We start from the raw sequence: 20,074 nt of genomic DNA, 5'->3' as shown, positions 1-20,074 counted from the left end.
CACGCTCTCCCGCACCAAAAAAAACTCTATTCACACCCTACACAAATCCGCGCCCTACAACAATTCTACCGCAATTTGATTGTACATCGCTCTATTGTACATCTGCCCTATCTTATATCAAATATATATATAACAGCAATCAGTCGTAGCCCGCGCCAATCTGACTCGCAAACGCAGTGCTCACACTCCTCGCGTCGTCGTCAACTCCGCTGTACACCGACCCCAGCCCACCATACACCGACCCGTTCTCCTCCTCTACGTACTGCTTCAGCCGGTCGCTCTGGCTCAGCCCGATCGACTTTCCCATCCCCGTATTCGCACCCCCTATCGCTCCATACTTTCCAGGCCCACCGGCTCCCACGCCCGCAGCAGATGCAGCGGCAGCCGCGTGCTGCGATGGGCCGCCGCGCCCGCCATGCATCGCTCCCACTGGACCTCCGACCGCATCGCCCGCGCCTATTCCGCCGCCCCAGTGATTCATCACATTGAATCCGTTAGCAAAGATAGACTGATAGTTGTTTGTCGCCATGCTATTCAGCGACGCTAAATCATCAGGAATATATCCGAGCACGCTGCCAGTCTCGTAGTCCATATGTGGTCGCGCGCCTGCTCCTCCTCGATGAGGCACATTATACCGCGACGACGATCCCTGCGGCTGTCGCTGCTGCGCCATGTATGACGGCCCTGAGCTTCCACCACGGTAGCCTCCCGACATACGTGGGTTCGAGAACTGAATCATGCTCTGCTGCAAGTTGCTCAGCGGACCCTCCACAAGCGTGGCCTTCTCCTTGTAGTGCGTCAGCAGATGATGCCACATCGGCTGCTTCGACAACACCTTTGGATTTCCAATCACCACCAGTCCGTACTTTGCTCGCGTCAACGCTACGTTCAGACGCCGCGGGTCGCTCAGGAATCCGATTCCTTGGTGCTCGTTCGATCGCACGCATGACAGAATGATGTAATCCTTCTCACGTCCCTGGAACGCATCCACCGACGCAACCTCAACCTCCTTATACAGCTCCTTCCGCAGCGATCCGTTCGTCTGCATCGACGACACGATGTACGACCTCTGTCCTTCATACGGCGTGATGATACCAATCTGACTCGGCGTAATTCCCGCCTTGAAGAACCGCGTCACGAGCTTCTCCACATTCGATGCCTCGGTCCGGTTCAGGTAACTAGTCCCGCTCGCGGAGATCTCCTCCAGCCCGAGATTAGACCAAAACATCATCGGCGTCTCCGCAACCGGCCACGGGAAATCAACTTCTCTCCGGATGCGCTCATGCGTAGTCACTCCGTTTTGAAGACATCCTTCGTAAAACATATTGCTCGGGAACTCACTCAAGCACGGATGCATACGGTACTGGATATTCAGACGAATAGGCGCCAGTCCAAGCAGCACTAACCGCTCAAACAAAGACTGATGCAGTCCCGCCCGCGCAGCCTTCTTGTTCATAATCACCGGTCCCAGCTGCTTGTGGTCACCCACTAGAACCGCCTGCTTGCATCCCATCACCAGCGGAATCATGCACTCGGGCTCCGCTGCCTGCGTGCTCTCGTCAATCAGCACCGTCCTGAACTTGAGCCTCGACACTCGAGGATCTCCCGCTCCAACACATGTGCAGCAGATCACATCCGCATTAGCAAGGATCTCGCGCTCCGCTAGCCGAGTCAGCTTCTTGAACTTCTTCTCATCCGAGCTCGACAGCTCGCCTAGTTCGTGCTTGAGCTGCGAAAGCTTCTGCAGCTCGATATTTGTGTCATTCAACCGCACCTGCTCGTGCAATGACAGAAACGAAACCGAGCTCTCGAGATCCTCTCTGCTCTTCGCCGTCAGACGCACAACCTTCAGACCCGTCCGATGGATCTTCTCCGTCAACTGATCCACCGCAACGTTAGACGGCGCACACACCAACACCTGCCCTGAATTCATCTTTGCCAAGTGGTAAACAATAGTTGCAGACGTCACTGTCTTTCCCGTTCCCGGAGGTCCCTGAATCAGCGAGATGTGCTTCTGCAACACCGACTTTACCGCATCAACCTGAGACTGGTTCAGGTCCGGAAGATTCGGCGCCGCGAATTGCCGTGGCATTGCGGTCTTTAAAATCACCGGCGCGACCTCGTGTCCAAGCAGTTTATGATAGATGTACCCAGATACTGACATCTCATTGATAGCAAAAGTCTTGAGAGCAAGCTGCATCCGATCAAAAGACGTCGCTTTCCACACATAATCCACGCTAAAGTTATTGCTGATATCACTTGGCACCGACTTGTCATTTCGCTTCAGCTCAAGCGTCACCTCTTCTGATATGCTGTTGGCCACCTTGATCACATACCCAACTCCTTCCCATTTTGGCCGCAAGTCGCCAATATATCGAAGTCTCATCTCATCACCAACCGCGACCTTCACATCTCCGCTGTCCATATTCGGCAAGATAAACGATACGAGATGCTTGTTGTTCAAACCAATATCCCAGCGTACGCTCAAATGCTCTTGACTTTGCGACTCCTTCAACTTGCGGTCGTAGTCAGCCTCGATCTTCACGAGCGGACCAAAGCACCGTTGATACTCGTACGCATCCTCATATCGCAGCAGAACGGGCTCCGGATCGTCGTCCGGCACTGTCTTGTCGAGATCATTGATCGTTGCCTTTGCGTCGCTTTTCCATAAATCCTCCAGCTTTGCGATCTGGGCGATAGTCGGCTGTCGCGCTTTCACCATCTCTGCTTCTGTAGGCACGGCGATCAACCAGCTCAAAAATGAACGATCCTCAATCAACGGCTGCCACTGACTCGTGTCCCATGACATATCCTTGCTCGAAGTCGCAGATGCACAAGGCTGACGACACAGAATCACGACAATGGTATCCGATTTTGCCGGAATGAAACCCAGCAGAAAGACATTTTTGCAGCCGCAATGATAGCACTCAAGAGTCGTAGCACCTAGATCTGAGTCGGCATGCAGTCTTACTTCCTATTTTTTTTTTCATTTTTTGTTAGCGAGTCCTACTTCGACGAGAGAGGGGAGAGGGCATACTTTGTGACGCGCGCGCACTAAATGATTCACTATATGTGAGCTCGATGTGTTTCCCCTTGAATTGCAAAACCACTTTTGGCATTGCGTGCATTGAACTACAGTGGGAGGAGAGTGAATCCCGCAGTATCTGAACAGTAAAAAGAATCTAGTCAGCAGTATTCTCATCACAAACGCAATTAAGCATAGTTGACATACGCGCAGGCATAATCTGGCAATATTTCCTCCTCTTCTTCCTCGTCCTCCTCGTCATAATCATCCGCGCCCCGACGCAACCGGCCAGGACCACCGACCGGAACAGAAGCCAGACTCAGCGTACCGTCGACGGTCGACTGATCATCGTCATAATCATCCTCGTCGTCCGATCTTCCACCGACCGACGATTCTTCGTCTCTTCTCCGACGTCGCCGGCTGATCGGCGCGTCGGCCAAACCTCCCCGATATGGCGCCACATCCGATATCACTGAAGCACTGTCTGCGGTCGACAGCGCACTGAATTGTTGACCGAGATGTGCGAACGCGTCCATTTTTTTCTCTCTTTTCGTACGTTGTGTGTAGTCCCACCCCTTTTTTCAGCTAATTGTCCGGATCACGCAAATATATCGGCTTCAAACTAGCTATGACACAACACCGCTGTAACAATCCCGGGTATACCACACAATCAAACTAATACAGATCTGTCAGGTAGAGCAGTGCGATGACAGAAGATGCTTTGGAATCAAGCGATGTTGCCGAACCCACGAGCCCCAAACCCTGTCTAACACCCAAAGCCATGGAACCTGCGCAGTTAACACCGCAAACGCTGATTACTCAGCTGCCTATCCCATCTTCAAACTCTAAAAGTTTTTTCGAGGCTTCGATCGCTAAACTCCCAAACTGACGAAGCCAATCCTGAAAAAATCTCAGATAGCTGTTGTTCTTCTTAATATTACTATTCTATACACAGACTGTGACAATGGTAGATATCCTCTAGTCCTGTATCGTACTTATCAATATTGTAACAACTGACTGACTTTTCTCTAGCTGCGCAGACAAGCCCGCGAACGGAGGGAGTACCTCTACAAGAAATCCCTAGCTCTGAAGGAGGCAAACATCGTCGTCAAGCGTCAGCAGCTACGAGCTGCACTTGCTTCGGGAAAGCCGTTGCCGAAAGAGATTGCTGAAGATGAGGAGCTGCGGACGGATTTTAAATATGACGAGAGCATGAAAGAGGAGATTGACGACGAGTATAGCGCCCTGAGTGGGATCCAGGATCCGCAGGTTGTTGTTACCACGAGTAGAGATCCCAGCACCAGATTATCACAGTTTGCAAAGGTGAGCTGCCTTTTTAGCATGAGGTTTTTGCGTGGCTTTTACTAATGGAGATCTACAGGAAATACGGCTGATGTTTCCCACATCCGTTCGACTGAATCGCGGTAACTCCGTCCTCCCCTCGCTAGTCAAGCTCTGTCAGACATCAGCTACCACAGACCTAGTGCTTCTCCATGAGCACCGTGGTGTACCAACAGCATTGACGGTCACTCATTTCCCCCACGGCCCGACAGCTTCTTTCTCTCTTCACAACGTCGTCCTGCGACACGACCTCGAAAACGCCGGCTCCGTGTCAGAAAGCTACCCCCATCTGATCTTTGACAACTTCACATCCCCGCTCGGCCAGCGAGTCGTGCAGGTTCTCAAGCACTTGTTTCCACCCGGAGCCAAGAAGGATAGTTCGCGCGTCATCACTTTTGCCAACCGCGGCGATTTTATTTCCGTCAGACACCATGTTTACGTGCGGACGAAGGACGGCGTCGAGCTGGCCGAGGTTGGTCCCCGGTTCGAGATGAGGTTGTATGAACTGCGCCTCGGTACGATTGACAGCAAGGATGCGGACGTGGAATGGAGATACCGGGGCTTTGTCCGGACCGCGAATAAGAAGGACTATTTGTAGATTAGAGGCAATTTATAAGAGTTTACCCTTCTAGTTAATATCGACGTAGGCTACCGCCACTACAGGCTCTATAACCAGCAGGGTTATTCAATAAATCTGACTGAATAATACGATGAAAGAAACAGCGTAAATAAGTCAGCTGTGTAGATATCGTGAAAGAACCACGGCTTGATGATTCTGGTGCTCTTTAAGGTGACGTAAGAGGCTTGTTGTCGCTGACACCCCCCGTTGGTCATCGCGTACGTCATCTCGTTATTCCACTGCCAAATGTTCGAGACCCAACCTCTTAGATCCCCATCCCCGCACACTTCAACAGACCACCAAATACCCGGCAGAGCTCTCTATGAGGAGACGATGGACGAGCCCCGGCCCACGCCCTCAGTATCAAGCCTCCGATCGCCTGGCTCGCCCTCGATCATGCGCAGACTAAGTCGCGGCGCGATGGAAAAATTCCAAAGCCGGCGCAAGTCATCGACAGCCTCCACCGGACCAGTCACTCGGCGGTCGTCGTCTTCGTCCGCGCAGCCGCCTGATGACGACGATCAGCCGAGCGACGCGCCTCCAGAGGTGCCGAGCAGTCTTGCGAACGGCGTGCCTTTCCTTCGAATTACGCGACGGAAACGGATCCAGTACATGTTTTCGATCGACGCCGAGAAAGGTACACTGTCTTGGGACTCAAAGACGAAGAAAGGCGAGATCTCGATCGACTCAATCAAAGAAATTCGCGTCGCGGACGACGCCAGAAATTACCGTGAGGAGTTTAAAATCTCAGCCGAGCACGAAAACCTATGGGTCACCATTCTATATACAACTGAAAAGAAACTGAAGGGTCTCCACATCATCGCGCTCTCGAAAGACTCGTTCGATCAATTCGTGAGCACACTCCGTCGATTGCTCAAATACCGACAAGACGTTATGAGCAGTTTATCGATTCCTGGCGAGCAATTCGTGCACGTCCATTGGCCTACTTACATCACAAAAGAAGAAGGCGAAGAGCGGCTGTCGTATGAAGGTGTCGAAAAACTCGCTCGCAGACTGCACGTCAACTGCTCGAAAACCTACCTACGCCAAAAGTTCACGGAAGCCGATGTCGATCGTTCTGGGTTTCTTGATTTCGAAGAGTTTAGGAATTTCGTCAAGATGCTCAAGCACCGCGCTGAGATTGTGCAGATCTTCAAGCGCGTGCGGGAAGTGACTGCTCCACGGGAAGAGGTCGCGGTCGAAGACGAAACTTTGAGTCTCGAGATGTTTAAGGGCTTTATAAAGACAGTCCAGAGGCAATCGATCGACGAATCCCTTGCACTAAAGATATACTACAAATTTGTTGACGAGTACCAGCGATTTACAGTCGACTCGTTTACAGATTACCTACTGTCGTCGTATAACGCCGTTCACAAGCCCGTCGAGGGAGAACTATCACGACCTCTCAACGAGTACTACATCTCTTCGTCGCACAATACCTACCTTCTGGGGCGTCAGGTAGTCGGCGATTCCTCGGTCGAGGCTTACATTCGAGTCTTGCAACGCGGCTGCCGTTGCGTCGAGCTAGACTGCTGGGACGGTGTTGACGGCCCCGTGATTTCCCATGGGCGAACGTTTACGTCTGAGATTTCGTTTGCGGATGTGATCTCAGCTATCCACAAATTCGGATTCATATCTTCACCTTACCCTCTAATTCTCTCTCTGGAGATACACTGCAGCGCCGAGAATCAGATGAAGATGACGGAGATCATGAAATCCACTTTCGGAGATAAACTGGTGACCTCACCAGCGGCGCTCAAGCTTCTTAGCTTGCCTAGTCCTGAAGAGCTTAAGCACAAGGTTTTGATCAAGGTGAAAGCGAGCGATGAGGAAAATAGAGATATGCTGGGTAACGAGACATTCACGGCGACGAACGGCACGAGCGAAAGTACAGAGACCAGTCAGAGCGAAGACAACAGTGGAACAGAGGCGACGGGAGGAAACGGGATAATTCCCCGACGTCGGAAACCAAAGTCAAGCGGCACGAGCAAGATCGCAAAGTCACTTGGCGATCTGGGCGTATATGTCAGAGGAGTCAAGTATCGGAATTTCTCGCTTCCAGAATCGCGGACGCTCACGCACTGCTTCTCATTCGGTGAGCGATCGTTCAACTCGATCTGCAAAGATGAAGAGAGCCTGTCCCAGCTCGAGAATCACAACAAGCGATATCTGATGCGGGTGTATCCGTCGGGATTCAGACTCACGAGCTCAAACTATGAACCCATAGTATGCTGGAAGCGCGGCGTGCAGATGGCGGCTTTGAACTGGCAAACGTACGATATCGGTCTGCAGATGAACGATGCTATGTTTTCGGTCGGCGATCGGTCGGGGTACGTTCTCAAGCCAGAGATGCTGCGCACAGTAAAAGGGCATCACGAAGCCGCCACGAAGCTTCACCGCCGAAAATTCTTACTCGACGTGATCTCAGCACAGCAGCTTCCGCGGCCAAAAGATCTCAAGCCGGATGACGCATTTGACCCATCAGTCGAAGTCGAACTTTTTACAGCTGACGGCCCGGTTCAGCGTATGAGGACAAGAGTTGTGCGGAACAACGGATTTAACCCGATCTGGAACGAGCGCATGTCGGTCGATGTCTCTGGCCCGCTGTTTGAGCTTGCATTTGTGAGGTTTCAGGTATATTCCACGGACGGAAGTGTATTTGCGGTATTTTGCGGAAGACTGGTTAATCTCCAACACGGTACGTTACGTTTCTTTTGTTTGCAATGCATGGAGGACTTATATTAACGCGGAAGCTATGTAGGATACCGACATGTACCACTTTTTGATATGCAGGGCGAGCAATTTCTATTCTCGACTCTATTCGTCAGGATATCAGTACGAGATGAATAGATAGACGCACTCTGTACACTCGTTGTTGGCGTTTGTGAAACCGATTCCCTGTAAATTTGGCTCGGGCATGCTATCTTTGGGTAATATATCTGTATTGTAGGGTTTAATATGAAAAGAGTGTACATTGCTTTGTTGTTTGCAAAGGCTTCTCATAATGGTGTCTTTGAATGCTGTAAATGACTTCTCTACATTACCTACTTTTACAACTACTACCGCCACTCTCTTTATTGGCTTAAAATACACTTACAGCGAGAGACAGCGTAAGCGGTCTGGGTCACCATCAGACCCAAGCGATGGTGCGGCTCAGAGACTTGTACGCCGTGCCTGCTGCGGCGCCAGGTCGAGGCAGGGTCTGATGCCTGGATCATGATCTCGAATGTATCGCGAGGTGGTTTAGTGGGATGAAGTAGTCTAAGTGAACCAGCTGAAATAGCTGAGCAGATTCAGGTGTTTGCGTGCGGAACTGTAAGAACTATAGGAGTCGACAAGGTTATGTTTTGATGCATGTTTTCGTAGGGTTTACTCCTAAGTCTGTCACGTGAGAGGCTGGAGTCTCGGCAGAAATCGTCAGTAAACCGGCGGAAGGACTCACATCGTCCACCGACCAGGCTCGCGAATTTGACCCACGATCTTCCAGCTGCGTGTCTGCAGACCGAGAGCACGACCGGAATGGAAAACAAGCTGCGTGCTGTTTGCTTGAGTTATTAAATCATGGATCCTGTCGGAGTACCCGCGCCTGCCCGTGCTCACCGCGGGTTCTTCGCGACGTCGCTGCATATCCACCTGCTCATCGGAGGGATATCGTTTGTCTTCACCTTCGTCCTCACCCGCGTCCTCGGCATGGTTCTGTATTATGTTCTGCAGCAGCCTGTGTCCTCCTTCTTCACAGACGGCGCGCTAGACGACTCCGCAGCCTCAGCGGCATCCGCAATGGCCACCACCGCCGCCGCCGCTGCCGCAGACGCATCCACATCGGCCGCTTCGTCGCACATCACACTAATCGACAAATTCGTGCTCGTTTTCGAAGAAGAATTTGGATCCTCCGCGGCAATCAGCCCGTCTGACGCCTACCTGTTTCGGTTCTGCGGCGTGCTGCTCTACACACTTTACGCCATCGTCGTCGCTTTCGCGCTCTCGTTCTCCGCGCTCTTTCACTCTTTCTCGTTTATCTTTTTTGTCTGGCGGAAGTGGATCGGGATCGGGAAGGGTTTGTACGGATTATGGAATAGCGATTCGGGGATTACCGGGGTTTGGTAATTGAACTTGTTAATGATAGATGACAGTTGTATTTGTTTTTTCTTTTGTGTGTTACATGGTGTTGGTTTTGCTTTTCGGTTGAGGGTTGGCTTGGTAATTTGATATTGCTTGTTTACTAGTTTTGTTGTATGTCTATGTGCATAACAATTTTTGCGCTGAAACAAAACACTAGTTTACAAAATCAAAAAGTACAATGACACGTTTTAGGCTAGTATACATCTCCATCCTCGTCCTCATGCATTGCAACCCCGTTCCCATTCTCCTCTCTTGCGATCCCGCGTCTCCATTCCTCATCATCATCATCCAACATATCCTCATCCTTCGCCGCACTCGCAGCAGGCGCCACGATCGTAGGCACGACCGGCGGCGTCGGGTTGTACCACGCAAACTTCGCGTCGGGACCTAGCCCGTTCGTAGAAGGATCCGCGTAGAAAAACCGCTCGGCAGCTTGTCTGGTATTGAACGATACCATATACGCACCCGTGTCCAGATTCCGGCTGCTGGTCTCGTAGTCCTCGCCAAACGTCGTGACTAGAGTGGTGACCAGTTTATCAACATCCGCGTCGTCGAGGCCAGTCACGGAAACTATTTTTGGTCGCAAATCGAGCGTCGCGCGCTCTTTGGCCATAAAAAATCCACCGCGGCCACGGCCTCTTCCTCGCGGAGCTCCACGTCCTCGGAAACCGCCTCGGCCGCGACCAGCAGAATACCAGTCTTGCGTGTCAGAAGCTTTAGAAGGGTCAACGCCTAACAGTTCAGCCTCGCGCTTGAGTTGCTCGAGCTTCGCCTTCAGCATCTCGGTCGTACTGCTTTCCTGAGTTTGCACCTCCATATCTCCATCGTTGCCACCTGCACCTGCAGCACTACCAGCCGATCCTGACTTCTCCTCCGAAGCAGCCCTGATTTTCTGCAGCAGAGCTTCCCGCTCCTGTTCCTGTTTCTTGATCAACTCCTCGCTCTGCCGCTTGATCATCGCCAGCTTCTCTTCATGCTCGCGCTTCTTGCTCATGCGCTCTTCGTACTCTCGCTGCTTCTCAGCCTGTCGTTGCTTGATTTCTTCAACGTTGATTGGCGGAGCAGGCGGCGAGGCTGATCGCTTGCGATAGTTCGAGGTCCGGTCTCCCCGCGATCTGTCACCGTCGCGGCCGCGTCGCCTTGTCTCATCATCGGTGCTTTGCCAGTACACTTTGACAAATCGGTTCTGAAATACTGGTACAGGCGAGCTCCAAGCTTGTTGAGCAGAGTCGTGGTCAGCGTAGGTGATCACGGCCAGCTTCACTGCATCGTTGATCTCGATGTCTTCAACCGGTCCGAACGCCTCAAACACTGGTCGAATAGACTCCATATTAAAATATTCCGGCGGGATTTTCTCAACCACAAGCTTCCGGTTCGTCGGGTCCTGCGACGATCCTTGCACGTAGTTGAAATGAGCAGGTCGCTCAGCTCGCTGGAATCTGCCGCCTCTCATCCCGCCTCGCATACCGCCACGCTGGAACCGGTTGTTCATAGGCTGGAATCCAGCCGGCATATTTCCTCCAGGAGCCATAGCAGCATTAGGACCGCCGAGCTTCTCCACAATGATGCGCTCTGAGCCATGCTCGTACGGACACAAATCGCCCTTCATGCAGTAGCCTTTTTCATCGTATGCTCTGCATCTGCCGCGTCTGCGGTTCTGCTGCGGAAACTGCTGCTGCTGATTTTGATTTTCCTGTTGAATGGGAACGTTGTTGTTCCAGGTTTGATATCCGCCTGCTGGTTGGGAAGGAACGAAGGAGGGCGCGTCTGGTCTAAAGCTGGGTTGATCGGAGGTTGTAGTATCTGCGGCTGGGGTAGCGTCCATCATATCTGAGTTCGCGCCTCCTGACAGATATTCTTTCGTCTATTCATGCAAATCAACACACGTTAGATCGCCATCCCGATCAGGCATCTGAAAATCAAAAGACAACTCACCTTGAGCGCAGCAAACACATCATTCACAAAGGGCACCGTATTATCCTGCAAGAAATCCTGCAGCTGATCAAGACACATCTGCCGGATCTCGTTCTCGGGCTGCCCGTGTCGCAGCAGCGCAATCACATAATCCGACAGGATCTCAGAGTCCGCGTCCGACATGTTTTCGAGCTTGCGGACGAGCCAGGCTCGGAACTCGGCGGCGTTTGATTCGTCGAATAGCATTTTTGACGATGGTTATTCTTCTTCTGTTGTTCTTGTGTGTGTGTTTGTCTGTGGTTGTTCTTGCGCGGCCGGAGTCTGGCAAGTGTTGTGCTGCTGCTGGTTGATGTTCAGTCTCGAGATTCGGTGGAGTTTGCACTGATGGCCTCAAACAAGTGCCCGCGTAAATCAGATATATGACAGCAAACTACCAATCAACGTGCTGTCCAAGATGTTTCACTTTACAGATAAAACGAGACAGATATAAACCGCCAAATCGAACAACAAAAAGTGCTCGCTGATCAATTGAGGGCTGTTTGCAGGAAAAAAAGATAACTTCTACGTAGCTCTCGGTACGAAGCCTTAGTTGGGAGACTGGTATTCTGGGTCTGCAGACACGGGCTGCTGCTGCATCACGTGCACACATACATAACGAAGTCCCAGTCTCCCAGCCGTATACATTAATCAAGATCCCCAGCGGGACCCGGAAGACCACGACAATCCAGGGAGACGCAACTGGTCTCTCTACTTGAAAGATTTACTCAGATCTGTCGGGGATTGGCATAACTGTTGTTAAACGAAAGCTCATCTATGTGCCCTGAACAACTCGGAATGCTCAACAATCATCTTCCACGGCTCGTAGGGATCAGAGATCATGGAGAACGATATCGAACTCGATCAATCAGCCGAAGAAGCCGATATGACCATGCAAATGTCGGAATACAAAGCACGCGCCTATGTGCCTCTACGGTGAGAGTACATGGCATGGGCAGCCTTGAATAAGGCCACTGTTGTCATTGAAGAAAGCGTGGAATTACTCATCAGATCATGCGTTTGCGAACCGCAGTAAAGGCAAGGAGAATCAGGTCATACGATATGAAAAATTGTCGGAGTATGTGAGAGTCTTTTTTGTTCTTTGGAAACAGCAGAAAGCTCGGGGTGAAAACTCCTTTCCAAATCCGAGTGGAGACATTCTCATAGCAACGCTGAAAGCTATCAAGGCCCAGATGGCGAAAACACCTCGAATTATTCCTGAAACGAGCAACGGAACAATTCAGGATCCATATAGTTTGGAGGGCCTTCTCGCAAGGGAGATTGGCGCAAAACTTTTGTGAGCAGCTTATTCTCGACGTCTACGCATACTGAGTCTGCACGTATCTATGCTGGTTTTCCCATCTATCCCGGCTCTTATTATCTTCCTCGTCCCGCCATCGAACCACCTGAGTCGCTTTCTACATCGCTATTTTCCGAGATCGAAGGATGGGAGAGCAGAATCTCAAATGCAGGTCCGACAGCGAAATCTGACGGGGCAGAGATGGACTTTCTCGTGCTCTTGAAGAAATGCAGTTCAGTGATCTTGCAAGATGCCGCAGTTCTAATGCGGCAACTTCCAAATGTGATCACCTTCAGATATCCAGTTTTCCGCCACCAGGACGTTCCAGCGTTTGCAGCTCGAGTGTGTAGCGCCCATGACGGTGCTACAGGCTCACCGCTTCCGGCTCGAATTCGAGTGCCGCCGAAGACAGCAGATGCGCATCACTGTCTCCTTGCAGAAGCTGCGACATTAGGAAACAAGTCGAATGCGTTTAAAACTGCGTGCGACAAGATCGCCAATTTGCAGACGCGTCAAGCTCATCAGAGAACAGAGGTTTGAACATGGTGCAAAAAACGCTCAGTTCCGTGCAGCAGACACTCCAGGCACCTCAGAGCGGTGCAAGTCCAGCATCTGTCAGTGCTCCAGCTCAGGCTGGTCTTATAGCTGTTCAGCCAATCACCATCAGCTGAGTTCCCTGCTACTCCACGGGACCACTGATGGTGGAATACAGCATGAGCTGTTCTACAAGCTGCACTTACATCTGCCTGGCGGATCTGGATCTAACTAGGTGCGCTGTGAAGTTTCTTTACTTAGCTGTTGCTGTGTCTGTTGTAGCCAAGCTAAATAGAAAATCATGAGTACCCAGAGTAAAAGAATGAGCAGTTTTATTGTTTTGGTAACTTCAAAAGGACTGTTGACGCGAGCTATTAGATATTACTTCCAGGTAAAGCTATGACAGCAAGTAAAACACCGCAAAACTCCAAGAATGGCAAACAAAAGAAAAGAGCAAAAAAAGGAAAGTACGGAAAAAACAAAAATTCACATAATGTGAGTAAATAAATATACAAGGCCTCCAGCAACCTCCACTGCCCGCCCTCCGGTCACCGTCTGCTATTCGTCACGACCTCCCTCGGCTCCTTCCACGTCCGTCCGGATCGAGCAGTCGGACTAGACAAAAACATCAAGCTCTCGATCGCGTCGACCTCGCTCTTTTGCCGCGAGGCCTCGTCCGTGTTGCTGCTACTACTGCTATCGCTTCCCCGTCGCCGGCCGCTCAGTTCCTCCTTCTTCAACTCTTCGGCCGCGGCGGCGGCGGCGGCTGTGATCGCGGCGGCGGCGTCGGCGGTTTGCTTGGATGTCAGGGGAGGGAAGGTGGAGTGTCCACTATGCGGCCGAGCACGGGTCGTCTTGTTCGGTTTCGCCTTGCGCGGAGACGGGCTCGTGCTGTTGCGGGCGATGCCTGGCGGTACCTTGTTGCTGAACGTTCCCAGGACCGGCAAGCCGTCTGGTCTGACAGGGACGCCGGTGGAGGTCTGGATCGGCGACAGGCGCGAGTGCGCGATCTCGGGCGACAGCGACGACTGAGACTTTCGGCCGCGCGAGACCGAGCCTCGCCGGTGGTGCTCGGGCGACTGCGGCTGGGGCGACGCGAAGGACGCGGGACGGTAGCCTGGTGGTGGGACGGGGGGTACGTAGTAGCGCTGCTGGGGTGGCAGTGGCGGGGGCAGCGACGTGTTTTTCAGGTGGGAGGAGTAGTACGGCATCTGTCGTTCGCGTTCGTGCGCGGCGTCGGTGTCGTGGAGGAAGTCTGGCTCGCGATACTTTGCGAGCCGGAGCTGCTGCTCGTATCGCCGGAGTTGCTCTTCGTAGACCTGTTGGTCGTATAGCCGCTGCTGCTCGTAGTACACCTGTTGTTCGTTGTAGTTTGCAAACGGAGGAGGCGGCGGGTGCGCTTGTTGGTAGTAGTATACAGGGGAGGACTGTGTTGGTGGGGCATAAAAACTGGGCGAGACCGATGTCGGATTCTGCTGGCTGTGGGGTGGCAATCCTGTTGTCTGCTGCTGGTGATAATAGCTCGCAGCCGGCGCTCGAGGGGACACTAGGTTCCCGTTCGCGGCCGGCGGCGCCGAGTTTGTCCGCTTATGGTCCGCGAAGCCGGCCCAGCTCGCGGGCCTTGGGGTAGTAGTCTCCGCAGAGGTCTGCGGCGGTATGCTCATCCGTCGCGGGTGATCACGCTGGCGCGGGCTCTTTGCGGCAGTCTGCTCGAGCTCTTCGAGAGACTGGTCGGTCCAGCCGTGCTGGACTTTGAGCATCGCGAGCGAGAGACGCGCGCGAAGGTTCTCGGATATCTAGTAGAGCAGCATGTGAGTCACTGAGAAATCAAGCAATTGCAATTTGCAGATGACAGAACAAAACGTACTTGCTGAATGCGGTCGCTCGAGGGTTTCTCGGGACTTTTGATTGAGCCCGACACGGTCCGCTTTTTCGGTGACGGGGTCGGCGAGTCGAGCACGGCAGCGGCAGCGGCAGACGCTGTAGCGGCCGAGGTGACGGGCGACGTTGGCTGGGGCGAGACGGGATCAGAGGTTGGGGCCGTCGACGGCGGCAGCGCGTTCGGCGACGGCGGCGCGGGTTTCAGCGGCGAGCTGTCGACAGCGTCGTGGATGTCTACGCTCGTGCGGGACGAGTCTGCTTGGTCGCGTGGGTCGTGGTCTGCGTCGTCGCGGTCGACGGCGGCGGCGGCGGAGTCAGCCGGACGGGTCGGACGCGTGTTGTGAGGCGTGAAGGCGGGGAGCAGGGCGGGCGAGCTGGCAGTGCTTGACGGAGCACGAGGGCCGGAGTCAGTCGCGCGGGCGCTGTCGTCGTCCAGCACTGCGGAGGGCATGTTGCTGGCGGGTTTTGGCTGCTCTTTGGGACGGAGGTGAGGTGGTTTACGGGCGCGGGCAGAGCGGCGAAGAGAAGGAAAATACTCAATTTTGGACGTGGCTGGCTCAGTGTAAACACCAACACGCCTCTGCTCGCGCTTGTTTTGGGGAGCAACGCACCCGCTCCTGCCTAATCCGGCTAACTGTCTCGACGCGGCAAATGCTTTGAGGATTCTGCGCTGGAGCAATAGCAAAGAAGTAGTATGTTCACTGTTTATATTCACAAGTTCTCTTCATGCTAATTTCTGCTCTTCTTCTCTGCTCTCACCCTGTCCGCCGGGTGCAATCACTGTCAGCGCGTTTAGTCGACCAGATCTCTGCCCATCGCCCTAACCCGCCGAGCCCTAACTTCTCTCTCGTCACGTGCACTTCTCCCAGCTGGTCAAAAAATTTCTGATCCAACTGCCGCTGCCCTGCTACATCATCGATATCCAGCAACCACAATGTCTGCCAAAGTGCGATACTACCTCGAGCAGGTCAGTTATACTCATTTTATCTTTTGTACTCTGCTTTACTCTTGAACTAACAGTCACCCCCAGACGCTCCCCGAGCTCGAAGAGCTGCACAAACACAACATCTTCTCCCGCCCCGAGCTCACCACAATCACCCGTCGCCGAACAGACTTTGAGCACCGGATCAACAACCGCGGCGTGACTCTGCTCGATTTCCTCAAATACGTCGAGTTTGAAATGAACCTCGATCTCCTGCGCAAGCGCCGCATCCAGCGCGTCCTCGGCTCTACCAAGAAGAACAAAGACGGCGACGAGGACGAGGAGGACGCAGACGGGCTTTTGATGAAGAAAGTAGGCGTCGCGGGATGGTCTGGCCAGCAGCGCGTGCTCTTTGTCTTTGACCGCGCAACAAAACGGTTCCCAGGAGACATCTCGCTCTGGACGCAGTACGCCTCCTACGCGAGACAGATCAAGGCCCGCAAAGTGCTAAACAAGATCTTCAAGTCGCTCGTCAAGCTGCATCCTATGAACCCTCAGATCTGGGTTATGGCCGCTGACCATGAACTTCGCGATAATGCAAACAGATTGGCGGCGAGAAATGTGCTTTTGAAAGGAATTCAGTTCAATAAGGATGCTAAAGTTATTGCTGATGCTTATGAGAAATTGGAAGCTGATGTGCAAGCTGCTTTAGAAGCTGAGTTGAAGGCAAAAGAATCTCAGCAAGAGGAGGAGGAAAGCGACGAAGAAGATGATGATCATAATGATGAAGAACAAGAAGATGACGAAGAAGAAGAAGACGACGACGACGATGACGACGAATCAAACTAAAAGGACAACTCTTGCATATGGCGTTCGGGTCTCTTTATCTCAATCTGCTCTCATTCTACTCTCTCACTTTGCATTTAATGATATATTAACAACACATTTGAATATTTGCAATAACTTGTACTAATAAAGGGGTTTATGAAAATTTAGCAGAATAATAAAAAAAACTAATAAAAAATAGAAAACAAAGAGAATAACGCAATCCGGGATATCATATAATATTACACTCCTTTAACAAAATAAAACATTTAGTACTCGGCGTCCTCCTCCTGGTCATAGGTCGAGTCCGCTCCAACGTCCTCGTAATCCTTCTCAAGAGCCGCAAGATCCTCACGGGCCTCGTTGAACTCTCCCTCCTCCATACCTTCTCCAACGTACCAATGCACAAACGCGCGCTTCGAGTACATCAGATCAAACTTGTGGTCAAGACGCGACCAAGCCTCCGCAATCGCAGTAGTGTTGCTAAGCAAGCACATCGCGCGCGAAACCTTAGCCAAGTCTCCGCCCGGAACAAGCTGAGGAGGCTGGTAGCAGATTCCAATCTTGAATCCAGTAGGGCACCACTCCACAAACTGAATCGACTTCTTGGCCTTGATCGCACTTACCGCGGCCTGAACGTCCTTCGTAACAATATCTCCACGGTACAGAAGGCACGTAGCCATGTACTTTCCGTTGCGAGGATCGCACTTAACCATCTGGTTCGTGGGCTCAAAGCACGCGTTCGTGATCTCGGCAATCGAGTTCGCCTCATGGTATGCCTTCGCCGCGCTGATAATAGGCGCGTAGGTAACAAGAGGGAAGTGAATACGAGGGTAAGGCACCAAGTTGGTCTGGAACTCGTTCAAATCAACGTTCAGCGATCCATCGAATCTCAGCGACGCAGTGATCGACGAGATAACCTGAGCAATCAAGCGGTTCAGGTTCTCGTAGCTCGGACGAGCAATATCCAGGTTTCGGCGGCAGATATCGTAAATCGCCTCGTTGTCAACCATGAAAGTACAGTCAGAGTGGTCGAGAGTGGTATGGGTAGTCAAAACCGAGTTGTAGGGCTCCACAACTGAGGTCGAAACCTGAGGAGCGGGGTAAACAGCAAACTCGAGCTTCGACTTCTTTCCGTACTCCTGCGACAAGCGCTCAAGAAGAAGAGCACCGAATCCAGATCCAGTACCACCACCGAACGAGTGGGTGAACAAGAATCCCTGGAGACCATCGCAAGAATCGGCAGCGCGACGAACGCGGTCGACAACCTGGTCAATGAGCTCCTTTCCGATGGTGTAGTGACCACGGGCGTCTACAGAAGTCAAATTAGAACATGTCCGGAATAAAGTCAGAAAACAAAATCTCTTTGTTCATACAGTTGTTGGCAGCATCCTCCTTTCCGGTGATGAGCTGCTCGGGGTGGAACAAGTTGCGGTATGTTCCAGTGCGAACCTCGTCAATCACATTGGGCTCGAGATCAACGTAGATTGTTCGCGGAACGTACTTTCCGTTGCCTGTCGCGATTATTAGAAATCAGATCAAATAAAACAGGCTGTACAAACACAGAATCAAAAAACATACTGGTCTCTGAAAAGAAGGTGCTGAAACCCTCGTCGCGGGGTCCGGACTGCTTCTCGGCAGTGAGGTATCCGTCGGGCTAGACAGCGAAAAAACGCGTCAACAAAGTTGCTCGCCCCACCAACACAACATACAAAAACCACGGATGCAAGACGCGAATAAGTACCTGGATACCATGCTCAAGGCAGTAGAGCTGTATGATGATGAAAAAAACTCGTTAGCAGTCTAAACGGGGGGGAATAAAGAGGCGCGCGTGCATGTAAACACAGGCAAATGGAAAGACTAGAATTTTGTCACGTACCTCCCACGAAGCGTTACCGATCTGACAACCAGCTGTTGTTAAAAGCAAATGGTTAGCACTTATTCGATCTCAAATAGATCACCTTGATGAAGACGAAGACGATGGTGGCAATGATGCGGGAGGGAGCGGAGAAAGTACCTTGGCCAACTAAACAACAAACACGAAAACACGTTAGAAAAGGAGAACCACAAGGCCGAGAATCTAAGAAAATGAGCAAAGGAAGACGAACCGTTGATGCTAATAACTTCTCTCATTGTTGCAAGGAATAACCAAGAAGAGGATTGGATAAAAGAGATGGATGGAGATGCAGTAAGCAAGTGAAAGGGAAAAGAGGGAAAGAGTCGCGAAAAGAGTGCGGCAGACCACACCGCGAGGCGAAGGCAGGGGTTGTTGACCCCTATCCCTCATCCGTCGCCCTGCCAACCAAATCAAAACAAACAGCGCGTTGAAACTCTATCCCCGGGTGTTCACAGTTTTACTCGGTTTGTATTCCTTTGTTGTTCTATTATTCATTCTATTTATTATTGTTCATATTATTCATGAGCAGTTCATGATCGTCTCAAAACCCCAATCAAAGAAAGCATCCTAACGCCACCAATATACATATCAACATCAACTCATACATCATATCTACAGCTATATACACTCAGAACACAACCTCTTCCGTCTGCATCCCACACTCTGTGCACTTCCTGACCGCCAGGTCTTTGCCTGGAACCATTGTCTGTGCCCCCCAGGTATGGACATGAGCCTCCTCGTTCAGTCGCTTGTTCCAAGTCTCCGTTCTTGTCCGCTGTCGCATTTGCTTTAGCTTCTCGGCAAACTTCTTGTCCTTCTTGTCCTTGCGCAACGTAACACGCCGCTCATACTCTTTGTCGAGTCCTTCTTCGCCGCCCCACTTCTTATAGGCAAACTCTTCAACCTGGTATCGGAGATAGAGCATCATGTTGTTGTATGTTGTCTTGTGTGGATTGGGCCGTTCAATGTGAGGGAGATCTTCTTCAGATCGAAGTTCGGCTAGAGATGACGTTAGAAAACAGATCTCTTTGCAACAGCACTGGTATACATACGGTCTGTAAGTAAATAGTCTTCGCGGCACTCAGTCTTTGTGAGCAGAGAGTATTTCTCTGGCTTTTCATTTTTGCAAGCTCGACAGACGCGGCACTTGAAGACTTTAAACAGCTCGAAATCTATTTCAAAAGTGCCACACTCGAAACATTTCGGGTTATCGTCAGGGTTGAGCGCGCGCGCTGTATTATCCGACGAGTCAGCAATTCTGTGTGTCTCGATATCGGCTGGTAGAAGGTGCACTCACGAGGATCGTAGACAACTTTTCTGTTTTTCTCTTTCCATTCCTCCAGCGTCATGCCGTTAGGAGGTTTTTCTTCCTCGGCCATGTAGCCACCTTTTGTGTCTTTGATCTTTGAAAAGTCTAGATAATTGATATACATGATCAGCGCTGACTCGAGACGGAGACGCAGACTTGTGCACAGAAAAGCAGCATACCAAACTCGATATAATTTGTAAACATCTTCGCAGGCCGTATACTCTCATACGGCCGTTTGCGCGACGCATCGCGTACAGTGCTGGGCTGGGCAGGCGCCGGTGTCTGCGAGGCCGCCTGGTTAGTTGCCTCTTTTGCGCGGGCTTCGGCACGGGCGGCCAGCCGCTCTCGC

General features: G+C 51.9%; 9 protein-coding genes across 9 annotated transcripts; 4 read left to right on the top strand and 5 right to left on the bottom strand.

The window, feature by feature from the left end:
* Positions 1–13: 13 nt before the first annotated feature.
* Positions 14–3,809, bottom strand: BZA70DRAFT_297208 (regulator-nonsense transcripts 1). Its single transcript, XM_064914558.1, has 3 exons — positions 3,233–3,809; positions 3,038–3,164; positions 14–2,974 (listed from the first exon to the last, which is right to left on the bottom strand). The coding sequence occupies exons 1-3, from the start codon at positions 3,559–3,561 to the stop codon at positions 140–142; spliced, it is 3,291 nt and encodes a 1,096-aa protein (XP_064766476.1). The 5' UTR covers positions 3,562–3,809; the 3' UTR covers positions 14–139.
* A 43-nt stretch (positions 3,810–3,852) lies between these two features.
* Positions 3,853–5,091, top strand: BZA70DRAFT_283703 (U3 small nucleolar ribonucleoprotein IMP4). Its single transcript, XM_064913479.1, has 3 exons — positions 3,853–3,992; positions 4,058–4,348; positions 4,407–5,091. Exons 1-3 carry the CDS (start codon positions 3,990–3,992, stop codon positions 4,962–4,964), a joined length of 852 nt encoding a protein of 283 aa, XP_064766475.1. The 5' UTR covers positions 3,853–3,989; the 3' UTR covers positions 4,965–5,091.
* Position 5,092: 1 nt separating this feature from the next.
* BZA70DRAFT_260405 (PLC-like phosphodiesterase) lies at positions 5,093–8,027 on the top strand. The gene is made up of 2 exons (XM_064910878.1): positions 5,093–7,683; positions 7,747–8,027. The coding sequence occupies exons 1-2, from the start codon at positions 5,232–5,234 to the stop codon at positions 7,833–7,835; spliced, it is 2,541 nt and encodes an 846-aa protein (XP_064766474.1). The 5' UTR covers positions 5,093–5,231; the 3' UTR covers positions 7,836–8,027.
* Positions 8,028–8,412: 385 nt separating this feature from the next.
* Positions 8,413–9,212, top strand: BZA70DRAFT_283700 (uncharacterized protein). The gene has a single exon (XM_064913478.1). The coding sequence runs from the start codon at positions 8,547–8,549 to the stop codon at positions 9,090–9,092; it is 546 nt and encodes a 181-aa protein (XP_064766473.1). The 5' UTR covers positions 8,413–8,546; the 3' UTR covers positions 9,093–9,212.
* Positions 9,213–9,215: 3 nt separating this feature from the next.
* Positions 9,216–11,655, bottom strand: BZA70DRAFT_312518 (uncharacterized protein). Its single transcript, XM_064914990.1, has 2 exons — positions 11,043–11,655; positions 9,216–10,971 (listed from the first exon to the last, which is right to left on the bottom strand). Exons 1-2 carry the CDS (start codon positions 11,265–11,267, stop codon positions 9,301–9,303), a joined length of 1,896 nt encoding a protein of 631 aa, XP_064766472.1. The 5' UTR covers positions 11,268–11,655; the 3' UTR covers positions 9,216–9,300.
* A 1,549-nt stretch (positions 11,656–13,204) lies between these two features.
* On the bottom strand, positions 13,205–15,365 carry BZA70DRAFT_297204 (uncharacterized protein). Its single transcript, XM_064914557.1, has 2 exons — positions 14,759–15,365; positions 13,205–14,687 (listed from the first exon to the last, which is right to left on the bottom strand). The coding sequence occupies exons 1-2, from the start codon at positions 15,221–15,223 to the stop codon at positions 13,440–13,442; spliced, it is 1,713 nt and encodes a 570-aa protein (XP_064766471.1). The 5' UTR covers positions 15,224–15,365; the 3' UTR covers positions 13,205–13,439.
* Positions 15,366–15,580: 215 nt separating this feature from the next.
* On the top strand, positions 15,581–16,580 carry BZA70DRAFT_283696 (U3 small nucleolar RNA-associated protein 6-domain-containing protein). The gene is made up of 2 exons (XM_064913477.1): positions 15,581–15,739; positions 15,803–16,580. The coding sequence occupies exons 1-2, from the start codon at positions 15,707–15,709 to the stop codon at positions 16,541–16,543; spliced, it is 774 nt and encodes a 257-aa protein (XP_064766470.1). The 5' UTR covers positions 15,581–15,706; the 3' UTR covers positions 16,544–16,580.
* Positions 16,581–16,593: 13 nt separating this feature from the next.
* BZA70DRAFT_283694 (Tubulin/FtsZ, GTPase domain-containing protein) lies at positions 16,594–18,795 on the bottom strand. Its single transcript, XM_064913476.1, has 7 exons — positions 18,628–18,795; positions 18,537–18,545; positions 18,399–18,430; positions 18,264–18,290; positions 18,101–18,176; positions 17,896–18,033; positions 16,594–17,831 (listed from the first exon to the last, which is right to left on the bottom strand). The coding sequence occupies exons 1-7, from the start codon at positions 18,650–18,652 to the stop codon at positions 16,789–16,791; spliced, it is 1,350 nt and encodes a 449-aa protein (XP_064766469.1). The 5' UTR covers positions 18,653–18,795; the 3' UTR covers positions 16,594–16,788.
* An 85-nt stretch (positions 18,796–18,880) lies between these two features.
* Positions 18,881–19,927, bottom strand: BZA70DRAFT_283690 (XPA protein C-terminus-domain-containing protein). The gene is made up of 4 exons (XM_064913475.1): positions 19,905–19,927; positions 19,714–19,830; positions 19,469–19,648; positions 18,881–19,415 (listed from the first exon to the last, which is right to left on the bottom strand). The coding sequence occupies exons 2-4, from the start codon at positions 19,793–19,795 to the stop codon at positions 19,045–19,047; spliced, it is 633 nt and encodes a 210-aa protein (XP_064766468.1). The 5' UTR covers positions 19,796–19,830; positions 19,905–19,927; the 3' UTR covers positions 18,881–19,044.
* Positions 19,928–20,074: the final 147 nt, after the last annotated feature.

The sequence above is a fragment of the Myxozyma melibiosi genome, assembly GCF_037950935.1.
Source record: "Myxozyma melibiosi strain Phaff 52-87 chromosome Unknown BZA70scaffold_12, whole genome shotgun sequence".
NCBI lineage: Eukaryota > Fungi > Ascomycota > Lipomycetes > Lipomycetales > Lipomycetaceae > Myxozyma > Myxozyma melibiosi.
Note: the sequence above shows the minus strand (reverse complement) of the source record. Positions and strands in the feature narration are given on the sequence as shown.